This window comes from Emydura macquarii, unplaced genomic scaffold (genome assembly GCF_026122565.2).
Source record: "Emydura macquarii macquarii isolate MOO-44397 ecotype Brisbane River unplaced genomic scaffold, CSIRO-AGI_Emac_v2 contig_3470, whole genome shotgun sequence".
Taxonomy (NCBI): Eukaryota; Metazoa; Chordata; order Testudines; family Chelidae; genus Emydura; species Emydura macquarii.
This window is the reverse complement of record NW_027133607.1, coordinates 3,584,872-3,597,442: the sequence shown is the minus strand read 5'-3', so window position 1 is coordinate 3,597,442 and position 12,571 is coordinate 3,584,872. Positions and strand designations below refer to the sequence as shown.

The 12,571-nt window shown below is 44.0% G+C and overlaps 1 protein-coding gene across 1 annotated transcript in view; it reads right to left on the bottom strand.

Annotated features, from left to right (window-relative positions):
* SFMBT2 (Scm like with four mbt domains 2) overlaps positions 1 to 12,571 on the bottom strand; it is a 164,082-nt gene that overhangs the window by 89,427 nt on the left and 62,084 nt on the right. Inside the window, exon 5 of the mRNA XM_067534887.1 lies at positions 2,553 to 2,641. Within this exon, the coding sequence (XP_067390988.1) occupies positions 2,553 to 2,641 (89 nt within the window). The remainder of the gene's footprint in view (positions 1 to 2,552; positions 2,642 to 12,571) is intronic.

Here is a 12,571-nt window from a genome sequence, read left to right as displayed (position 1 = left end):
AACTTCAGCCAGCATTAGAGTTGATTGAATAAATGGAGAAGAGGGTTGGAATCACAATTTTTTTTTAATTTGTTCCCTTTTATTTTTAATATTTAAAAAAATAAGCTTGAAATTTTGTAACATGAAAAATTTCAACCAGCTCTGTGAATAGTTGATGTATCTCAGCATAATACAGTTGCTTACAGGATTAGCCACTTTTATTGTATTTATTAAATGCATCCATACAGTCTCTTAAAGCATCACGTCATGGCAAAATGCTGTTTCTAAATAACAACATCACAGAAGTCTGATGTAATGTGATTTTTCTTCCATATAACAATTGCTTCAGTGCAATAAACCATTCTTTAACATCAAAGGATATAGTAACACTGTAATGACTTAATTTATTATAACAGATCTCTGGCTATTATAAAGGTAATATTACTTCTCTGTGCACCAGAAGCTAAGCCAAACAATCAGTTGTCACTTATCCATGAGAGCAGAATGCTAAAATTAATATTTGGATTGTATGGAGTATTAATTTTGAAAGTACAGCAAGAACCCTTTTATGAACAGCTACAGTACAGAAAATTACATTGTTCAATGAATACACAATGATTACAATGATCTGCAGTGCTGATTAACAGTCATGCTGTTTATTAGTGGGTTACAAACACGGCATGATGTACTGTATTACCCACATACCTGGCACATAACAGAGCATAACAACATTAAACACAAGATTTCAAACTGTGTCTATCCAAGCTACTGTTTCCTCCCTCCAAACTTCTGCCCCGGTTGCAAGCCTGTTTCCTCTGCCAATATAAAGGGAGGGAAGGGTAGAGCTTACGAGTGACACAGGGGCTTATTCTGATTGTATTCACATTGGTTTGGAGTTGCACCAGTAGGAGATAAGAGCCAAGCCCTTAGGCTCTTGGAATATTCTGGTTGGGAGCATGAAGGTGAACATGGATCCATCCGTCATGAGCATGTATGTTTCCTTGTATGTATAGGGTTTTTAGCCTTGCTGAATGAAAAACCCTGACTATATTCTACTAAGTCTACCCTGTAGCTACGTAGTCAAGTACATACACTTGTTAAAAATGAGTGCATGTATTTGTGACTTGCATGAGTGGATAGGAACAAAGCAATCAAAGAGAGGAGTATCCTGAAATGCATCTGTACTCTAAAAAGTAAACAAGCATTTACATAGATATAAACCACTAATTTACTTTAACTCATGGTCCAACCAGGGCTGGGCAGAAAACCAATCTCCTCCAGGGAATATCGCAACACCACAGATCCTGCAAGCCTGTTTTCTACTTGCCTGAGCCTTCAGGCAGCGTGGAAGAATGCATTGCAAGCATCTCTATCACCCCTAATTGCTACTGTAAGTGATTGCTCCTGCAGAAAAAATCGCATTCTCCAAACCCCCCATACAGCATTCATTCAAGAGCACTGAGAGACCTGGCAGAGAAGCTGCCAATTGCACACAGTTTCAGGATGAAACCATAAATGGGCCCAAGATTTACTGGACGGGGCCTGTGAACCTCAGCAAATCTTCCCACGAACCTGGTCTGGGATTGGTGCTTTTAAGGGAGCCTGACACCAGGTGAGTTTGGCATGGAGGTCGTTCATCCTGCAAAGATGCTTGATGCCTAGAGATCTAAGCCATTCGGCTGTGTTTTTACATGTCCCCATCATCTCACCTGATCAAACCAGAGAAAGATTTCTTGTTGCCAAAAGAGCTTTCGTGCATTAATCACCAAATCCTGTCCCCAATGAGTAACTAGACTTTGCACCAGGGAGATCCAGGGGGTCAGAGGGAAAATGAATTCTCTCAGCCAGGGCAGAGCCATCCCACAGCTTTGTCTATGTTGGGGCTGCTATCAACCCAGGGACTGACCGGTAGAGCCACTGGATCCCCACCCTCACTTGTTGGCTGGCCCACCACCGCATCACCCTGTTTGCTGGAGAGACCTGTAGCGCTGTAGTCCATGGTGCAGACCCCCTCTGGACTCTCCCTCAAACTCCACAGTGGAGAGATGTAGATTCTTCTGCCTCTCAGGTCCCTTGCTTGGGCCTCAAGATGATATGAACTCCCTCCTATCCGGTTCCAACAGGAAGACTCCTTTGAGTTCAGGGGGCACTGGATCAGCCCCATAAGGTTATGTCTACACTGCAGCTGAGAGGTGTGATTCCCAACGAGGGTAGACAGACTCACGCTAGCTCCACTCAAGTGAGCATGCTAAAAATAGCAGTGTGGACGTTGCGGCGGGGCAGCACCTCAGTAGAAGCCCAAGTCCATGCCAGCCTGACCCCCTGAATCCCAGCTGAGGCGGTTAGCCCAAGCCACTGCAACTGTTGCAACAGCCACACGGCTATTTTTAGCACGCTAACGTAAGCAGAGCTAGCGCGCGTATGTCTATGCACGCTAGGATCACACCTCCCAGGTGCATCCTAAGGGGATAACCAGACCTTGCAAGCACATGGCCCTGTATTCATGGTTGAACACGGCTATAATATAAACACCATGTCACATTATTAAATAGAAACTGCAATCTAATACATACGCCTTCCAGTAAATTTGCAGGTGCCGTTCGGGAGCCCGTCAAATCATGTATAAGAAACGCCGTCCAGTCCGTGTACTTCTCTTTGATTGCTGGGGGGAGAAAAATAAAAGAAATATTTAGCACAGCAGATGACTGCCACATCGATTAGAGAGCCACTTGCCATGGTCAGGACCAGCAGCTCTGCGCTTTTAGTGTATCCAACAAAAATAGAGCCAAGAGTTTATAGTTTCAGATGCAAATACAGTTTGCACTCTGAAGGAACAGGCTCTGGAGAGTCCACACACACACACACGGAGAGTCAGATCCTCAGTGCAAGGAGGTGTCGCTCCATTGAAGCCAAGGACATTGATTTACACCAGATGACCATCTGCATCTACCCAACCACATGCTTCGTGCTCACCCCATAGGCTCACACTTGTCATAAAAGTTATCTTGGAATGTTTTATAAATCCCCCCAGAGGACAAAAGCCATGATCACATCCAACCCCTTGACAGGGCGGGAACATGGAAACTCCATGGCATTCTTCCCCTATAACAGAGAAAGCAGCCCTTAGGACATCATTAGTTAGGTAGTGAATAAATATGCTGATGAAAAGCTAAGGAAGGGTTGAACCAAATGTCTAAGCACTTCTATTCTGCTTCACAATATCTGATCGACTTATTGGTGTCATTTGTTTCGATCAAGGACTGGACCCCCACTATCTGAGGATTATTGGGCCCAGACTTTGATCACCAGTAAAGGCAGCACAATCCCCAGTAGCCACCAAGATGAAGATTCTTTCGCAGGTTTGCCACTTCCTGCTCCCTTCCCTACCCAAGAGGATACTTCCAGGAGTTTATATTGAGTCAACTGCATTCTGGGCCTTCCTCAACTAAAAGGTAAAGAAGCAGGATTTGCTTCTTTGTGATTAGGCAACAGGGTTCCTGAACCAAAACCTTCAGCCAGCCCCATCATTTTACCCTACTCTGTAGGCAAGGGAATATCATTTGTTAATTCACGGATCACAGTGATAATGCTGCTAACGCTACCGCCAGACTGATGGGAATCCAAAATCTTCTGAACACTTGCAAATCAGATCCATTCATTTGTCGTGGGGCTCGTTTCTCCGGAAGTTATGGGGCTTTAGAAAGCAGTGAAATAACTCCATAATCTGAAATTTTATAGCTATCATCAGACTTAAATGTAGGAATAAATTCTGATATCTGGTGGAAATTGAAACTGTCTGTCTGTTTATCTTGGGTGTTTCTGAGGCACCTAACAATGATGTTGCGTTAGCTAAAAGGGAAGAGGACTGGACCTGAAAGGTGTAAAACGCTGAAATATTTCCACCAGAGATCCAAAAACTGAGGGCTAGTCTGTGCCCTTGGTCACAACTCTGTAAGCCACCGCACCCTCGGACTCATTTCCCCCTCATTTCCCCCTCCCCACGGGCCCAGCCAACTATCGGCCAGAGCATTGGGGAAGGCGTGGCAAAGAGCCGTGGCTCCACCCGGTCTCCATCCCTTTGCTCGCTGAAGGGAGCAGGTGAAATCCAGCCTCTCTACTCCACACAGGACGTGAACCCAAGATCTGGGTAAGTCTAGCATGGTGGATGAGAAAGGGGGCTTATTGCACAGTCTGCTAGAGCTTGAGACAATCTGGCCCTGTTTTCAAGGGCATCAGGGTCAGTGGAATCTCCACCATTAGTAAGATACCTATCGATATTTCGTAGCCACGGGAGTACCCCCAGATGCTGTACGGTTCTAATGGTGGATCGCGTTCATACTGCGCAGCATTTCACATGTCCAAGGCACCAGGGATGTAAACATTCGTTTTAAAAAAAAAATCCGTTTAAACCAGGGCTCGACAAATTTTCTTTGGAGCTGGGAGCCAGCCCAAAAATGAAGGAGCCAGACAACGTGGGTCCAGCGGCAGGGCGCCCTGGCAGCCGCTTTCCCCTCCCAGCCCTGCCTCATCCCACAATGTGGGCCCAGCGATGGGGCGCCCTGACCGGAACGCAGCAGCCGCTCTCCCCTCCCGGCCCTGCCGCTTCCCCCCCACCCCTCTCCCACAACGTGGGCCCAGCGGCGGGGCGCTCTGGCCGGAAAGCGGCAGCTGCAGCGCTCCCCGCTCTCAGCCCTGCACGTGGAGGCAGTGGCGCCCTGGCCGGAGCGCGGCGGCCACTCCCTCAGGAGAAATATTAGGCGCCAGAATTAAATTTCCAGGCGCCATGGCAACCTGGCGCCTGGGATTTGTCGAGCCCTGGTTTAAACTGGCTAAAAATAAAACGGTTAAACGTGGGGTGGGCGGAGCTGCACTGGGCTTTGCTCCTCGCTGCCAAAGATTCTCCCCCGTTACACATCAGGAAAGAGAGGCGCAGAGAGATCCAGCGCCAAATTGCCAACCGTGTGCATTAATTTCGAGTGCCCCGCTTGAGCCTAGAATCCAGAGGCGCTCAACACCCACAACTAGTAGTGAAGTCAATGAGCACGGTGGGTGCTCAGCTCCTCTGAAAAAAAATCAGGGTGTCTCAGGTAGGACAGCCAAAACCAGGGGCTGCTTTTGTCCAAAGGGTCTGACCCAAATCCCTTTGAAGCCCAGGGGAGTCTATTAACTCATGAGTTTTGGGTTAGCGGTGTAGAAGTATTGCCAGGGGAGTCTGGACTGTTTCTAGATCTGTGCCCTATTTCTCAAGGCTTTGGGCATTTCTGTGGGGGTCACACTTCGATCTTAAGCCCCAAGGCGCTGATGAGCAGGAAAGCAGGATGACAGCAGCTAAGCAGACCATTCGAGCCTCCATAGTAGTCTCAGGCACCTCTCTGCCTCTTTAGGCTCTGAAGGAGCTTTGAAAATCCAGCCCCTTCCCAAGGCCAGTGACAGCGACAGGATCAGAACTCAGGACTCCCATCACTGGGCTCTTTCCTCTCTGATGCTCCGACTTCAAAAGCCCATTCTCTAATGTATCTGAACGATGCAGTTAGTTTTATAGAGCCAAAGATCTTCCAAATGTACTTAAATTAGCAAAATTAAAAGTACTGTATTTTAGCTGGTATAAAATAATGATTAAGCTAGTCTAACTTCCCCACATCTTATGTAGCACCATTTTTGCATAAATTTCTCAGGCAGAACCAGCAGATTTATGGCCTTTAAAATATTTAAAGCGCAGCAATAGCCAGAGAAGGCACTGTGTACAAATGTCTTCTTTTTCACCATTCCTGGCCTCTGTGTCTGTTCTACTCCTGTCGGCTTGCTTTAGTGTCAGAAACTCCCATTAAATCAGCATCACCGGGGGGAACATAGGAATTGCCGTATAGAATCAAATCAGAACAGTGGTCCAGGTAATCTAGTACCCAGTCTCTATTATCGACTAGTGTCGGATTCATCACAGGAAGCTAACAGAGCCATAGGAGAGCCAGCTGGATTGTAGTCTTGCTCACACGTCAATCAAGTTGTCGGCCAAGTTCTGACTGCTGAAGCTTTGTAATTAGTGATGACGTGGGATGCAGAGGGAGCCTGTTTGAATTTTCAGGACTGACAGGCAGAAAAAATAACCCAGCCAGAATTTTCCAAACCGCCTAGTGATTTTGGCTGCATCAGTTTTCAGGTGCCCAATTTTGGGACGCCTTAAAGATGCCCAATTTTCAGAAAATGCTGACCACCCGACCCCTTGTAAATCAAGCCCCTTTTCAAGGGTCTCAACCTGGCAACCCACTTTTTTAAAATTGTGGCCTTTGGATTTTTTTGCACTGATTTCTATCGACCTAATAGCAGTTGCCAATCTTCCTCCCTGTCCTCCCTTTTGGGCCTTTATCCTCACTAGTCTCATTTTCTTTTTCTAGTGATCCATGGGGCCGAGCTAACTTTGTCCCTTCCTTTTACAGGGACGTGTTTATTGCAGACTCTTGTTAGGATTCCCCCCACCCAGGACCTGTCAAGCTGAATCTATCTATGGGATCTAAACCAACTTCTGCCATTTCACTGGAGTCAGATCAGACAAAGAAAGCCTGCTCATCAAATTTGTTTCAACAGCTTTATGTCATCCATCACGGTAGTTCTCTACTCATAACTCACTACAGAAGCAATGCATTACCATTAGTGATTGTTGAAACCTTTAGACAGAGCCCCACACAGTTTTTTTTTTTTTTTTTTTTTTTTTTGGGGGGGGGGCGGAGGGATAAGGGGGAGGAGAATTTAGCCAACTGATTCAAAGCCACATGTTCACATTGGTGGGGTTTTTTAATTAACTGCCCTCATCCAAATTCTGATCACAATGCATTTATATTCTCCTCTCCTCTTTGAAAGCCAATCAGCATTACTTCTGTCTGGACTGTGTGTGACTTGGACAGACAACGTGGGTGAGGTGATATCTTTTATTGGACCAACAACACTATGTGTGACTTATACAGACAGGAAACAGCCTTTTCTTTTTAAATGCAATAAATTTCCAGTTCAGGCACTTTAAGACGGTTTGAAGGGAGAAGGGGGACTCTGATCCTATGCTTAATGTGTGAATTCACTCTGGTTAGGGTGGAGCACCCCAGGCCGTCTGCATCATATAATCCTCTACAGTGGAACTGTGCACGGGATCCCTTGCAAAGGGATCTATGCACAAAAATAGGAGGTGGCTTTAAATAGGCCAGCAGACAAGGTAGCATTCAAGGTGGGCCAGGAGTGCTGCCATAGGGCTACAATGGAACTATTTATGGTACTATGTGATAGGGCCTGACCCTGAGACAGAGGGTGTGTACACCACTGCCTTCTACTGGATGGAATGTCAGACCTCTTCAAGCACATGTGATTTTGTTGCCCTTTCATGAAACTGAGGTCTACAGAAGACAGGAACTGCTACAGCTAACAGAGTCTCCTGTAGCTCAAGTCGTGAAAGCCTGTGTTTTTTGGAGAGGTTTAGCAGGTGACCAGGAGTCATAATTTGGAGGCACAGATTGGTTGCACATATGTAGGCTTGGAAGAATTAGATTTTTCTCAGTAAACGTCAGTAAATGTCAATTTCGCCATAAACACACATACAACTGTCTACTGTCATTAAATAATGAGCGTCTGGCCCTCCTGTTGTCTGACATCCCCCCCAGTTTTCTGCAACTGTGAAAATTCAAATTCATAAAAACAAAACGAAAAATGCTTAAAACCCACAGTTTTGCACAACTGAAAATTTAAGTCAATAAAAATTGGAAAAAATGCTTTAAAATAAACGAATATTATCCATTGAAGTTATAAAAAATAAAAATCTAATTCTGCCAAGCCTATACATAGGTGTATGTGCACATGCTTCTTTGGGGCCTTGTTCACTGAATTCAGAAATCAGTGCAGATGTTCATCCTCTCTCTTCTGGGGCTACAAGGCCAGGCATATTTTCATCTGCACTGAATCCTACAGGAAAGCATTTTTCTCCAATAAAAATGCAGCTGAAATGCAGAAAAATAAACTGATTAGAAACAGAGAGGCAAGTGCTGCTGTTTTTTATTTCCAGAGTTGGTGGACTAAGGCCAATGGAACCACTCCAGATTTACACTGGTGTAGCAGAGAGCAAAGTCTGACCCAAAAGCTGCATCTGCACAATGCACTTCTTTACTGCTTCACTCTTCTGCCTATATCTTCCATGTGCAAATCAAAAAGCTCTGCTACCTCCTTAAACCAGGAAAAAAGTAGCTCCCAATTTAGGAAAAAAAAAAAAAGGAAAAGTGAGCAAATGTGATTTTTAAAGCAGAGTACAAATCAGCCAACCACTTTAATACAAAGGCTGCATTTCTTCTTTGGGAATTACCGGGAGTCTTAGGAGGGATTTAAGGCTTAAATGGGGCTCAGAGCCACCAAAAATGTGTGCCACGCAACAAAATAATTTCAGGGCTTCTTTGAACTCTTCCCCCTACATAACCTCACCTCGCATTCATCTCTGGTCTTATTTCTGTCCTAATCCCCCTCTTGCTCCATGCTCCTCTTGTTGTACTTATTCATTCATCTCCTTTTCCTGGGCAAAGGATTCTGGGATATACTGGGGAATTAAAGGCCACAGACAACTGCACACAAATAGGGTGTGAGGGCAGGTTGCTGGGCTAAATGGTGCAGGAAGATGTAAACGGTACCCCTAGAGCCCATTACCACAGTAGAGTTTCTCCAGTTTTCACTTTTTCAGTGCTGATAAGGCCTCAACTGTGTCCAATTCTGGACACCACATTTCAGGAAAGAGGTGGACAAACTGGAGACAGTCCAGAGTGGAGCAACAAAAATGTTTTAAGGTCTAGAAAACATGACCCGTGAAGAAAGATTGAAAAAAAAAAAATGGGTTGATTTAGTCTGGAGAAGAGAAGACATAAGTACAAGTTTCAAATACATAAAAGGTTGTCACAAAGAGGAGGGAGAAAAATTGCTCGTTAACTTCTGAGGATAGGACAGGAACCAATGGGCTAAAATTGCAGCAAGGGGGGTTTAGGTTGGACATTAGGAAAAACTTCCTGATTGTCAGGGTAGCTAAGCACCAGAACAAATTGCCTAGGAAGACTGTGGAATCTCCATCATGGGAGATTTTTAAGAACAGGTTACACAAACACATGTCATGGATGGTCTAATTATTACTTAGTCCTGCCTTGAGTGCAGGGGTTGGACTAGATGACCTACTGAAAACCTTTCCAGTCCTACACTTCTATTATTCTATATACATGTTGCTTTAGAAACACTAGAAAGCTGGCAGCTGATTGGAAACTGTCATTGCAGTGGTGCTGCTAAAATGATAACACTAGAGGGGGGAAAAGGCAAGACTGCTCCCATTAAAGGAACTGGCTGTAATGCTAGAGCTGAAGATCAGCGAACCATCTCATTTTGCTGTGGTCGAGTGGCTAGACAATGGGCCTCTGAGCCAAGAATCTACCATTCTATTCGTGCCAGTGACTCACTCTGTGATACAGCATCAGCCTAATAACCTCTCTGTGCCTTAGTTTGGCCATTTGTATGATGGGGAGAATATTTATCTACCTCACAAGGGAGTTAAGAGACTACGTTTGCAATCCCATGAAATCCTTGGGTCGAAAGAGCTATATTCAGGAAGACCAGGTATCACTACAATATTACCAACTCTTGGTAATATTACCATCACCATTGGTGCTTTTCTTAAAGCCACAGCTCCTGGATTACATGAGGATCCTGATTTTTTCTCTCTCTTAAAACTAATTTTCTAGCTCTAGAGAAAACCCTGAAACCTACTAGCTCAAAAACCAACAGGCAAATAAAAAGAACCCAAATGTTTATTTCCAATCTCATGATTTTTAAGCCAATCTCATGATTGGGAGGAGGAGGAGCGGGCTGTCCCATTCTTTTTGAATGCTTGGGATTGGCAAGCTAAGTGATTAACTTTCTCCTCCAACAACAATCATACTGTACGGTTGGTTTCCAGTGTCAACATGTGGCTCAGGAACAGCTTCCTTTATCATCAGCAGTACTGTCCAGTATGGAAATTCTTATCTGCCTCGATTCCATTCTGATGCTTTGTCCTTGAAAGAACAAAAACAATGAGCAGTGAGGCGATGATTATCAAAGCTCACGCTAGACGGATGGGTCGTGTCATCAGAACAGGTGATGACAGACTCCTGAAAAAGTCCCCTATGGTGAGCTGAAACTCAGAAAGCACAGAAAGAATGGTCAACGTAAACACTTCGAAGACACGCAGAAGCAGAATCTCAGCTCATGTGGTACATTGATAACTTTGAAGACACAGCCAAAGACAGATCTGAATGGAGAGCAACTACCAATAAAAGTTATAAACACTTTGAGGAAGACAGATGCGAAAGACTGATTGAAAAAAGGATCAAGCATCATGCCAAGTGTTCAGTGGGATCCTAAACATTCTTACGTAACATGTGTTTGCAGCCTAGCTCTGCACAGATCAGACTATATAGCCACAAGAGAAGACACAAGATGCTGTGACATCATTGCTGGATACAATGGACAGTCGTAGAGATGCTATTCTCCATTGCTTCACTCCTTGATTCTCAGAAATATTTTCTGTGCCATAATAAATGGGGGAAGCATTTCCATAAATATCACACGGGGTCATTTTATTAAAAGGATGTGCAATTTACCATCACGACAATCGTTCATTCTGAGCGTAATGCAAATCTCACTCTCTCTATTACACACACAGTTCATCTGCATCCCTGCATAAGGACGTTTCTTTCACAGTAAAGAGGTTACTCTACTTCCACTAGAGAGGTGAAGCAGAGCTCTGAAAGCTGCAAACTTCATTCACAAAGAAAAAGTACACCGATATTTACATGGACAGAAATTGTTGAGGGAGCACAGAAATGTGTTTTTTTTTTTTTTGCTTCAGCTGATAATCCCTATAGTGTAACTATGGCAGTAGCAAATCAGAGGCTCCCCTCATGGAGGTATTATGAGACCCAAGCTGGGTGGAAATGGGAAGGGAACCATGAAGAGGAAGACAGCCATAGCTACGCGACATGCACAGTGGATATAGCGCTCCCTGAGCCTGCACAAGGCTCTTAGCGTGAACTTCATGGATTGGGGGGCTCCAGGGGACCAGAACATGGGCTACAAGTTGGAAGGAAGGCAAATCCAGGAAACATCAGCTCTATACAGCACATCATGCTCAGCTACAAAGAGATTTCCTGGCAGGAGATAACTGAATCAGCATCAGCTCCCCTCCTTGCCTTTGTCATCACTCAAAGTGAGGGTTTTAGGGTTCAGGCTCGGGAAGGACAGGGTTCCCATGTGAGCAGCCCAAGATCCAAGAGAGCATGGCTTCCCCATAGAGCCTCAAGCTCATAAGATTTCCAGGATTCATCTCCTGTGTGAATCCAACGGTCCCATTTAAGATCTCCCCATAGGAGAGGTTTCGCCCCAAGAGCAGACCATTTCTCCAAGATCTTTAAATATCTTAATAAAATAGAATCTTAAAGCCTATAAATGTCTATTCCAATGAAGAAATGCTGTGGTCTAGTGAGTAGAGCACACTCTGTGGAATGAAGCTACCTAGAATCTAAGCCTGGGTATGGGCAAGTCACTACAGATGATCCAAATGCCAGTGAAGACAATGGATAGGCTAGATTAAGCTCTAAGCTTCCTTGTGTCTCAATCTCCAGCTCTGTAAAATGGTGATAGATACCAATATTAAAACACCTTTATAAAGCAGTTTGAGATCTTTGGATGAACGGTTTGAGTTACGACGCACTCATTCCTCCAGCTGTTTCTGTTTAAAACTGTCCACCACCCCTGGGATTTTAATAACCAAAAGGGACAACAAAATAATTCAAGCCAGTCGGAAAGTGGAAAATTCTGTTCTGAAGGAAAATTGTGACTTTTTTTTGAGGGGAGGGGGAATTACTCCCAAATCAAAATGAAAAGATGATAGTTTGAAGTTTCCTGCAAAACAAAAATAGTCTGAAAAAATTGGATTCAAGATTCTTGAAATATTTCATTTTGATGTTGGAAACGTGTTACGTCAGTAAGGTAAAATCTTTGTAGTTCACCTTTGTCATTTTGAGTCATTTTTTTTCCCACTTTTAAATTATATTTATACATATAAAATAATGGATTTAAAGGTTAATTTTATTATAAAATCTAAAGGATAAAATCAAAATGAAATGTTCTAAGGTTATCCAAACAAAACGACTTGTGTCCACTTTTTTCCAATCACAAGGGTTCATTTCCACTCTTTCCTCTTGATAATTTTGTCAAATGCAACACCTTCCCACAAAACAGTTACATTTTGATGAAACTGCATTTTTCAACAGAAAAACTGTTGTGTCGAAAGAATTGCAACCAGTTCTAGAAATAATGCCCTTGTGAGTTAAATCCCAGCTGGGGCATAGAACTTTTTTATTTTAATTTATTTATAAACTATCCCCCAGTAACTGTGATCTCAGCTGATGGCTTGATTTGGAGAAAGGGTGATTTTGTGGTTAAGAGATTGTACTGAGTCTTGAATGATGCAAATTCAGTTCTCAGCTCTACCACAGACTTCCTTTAGTCTCACTCCCCATCTGAAAAACAGGGATAATATGTCCAGTTT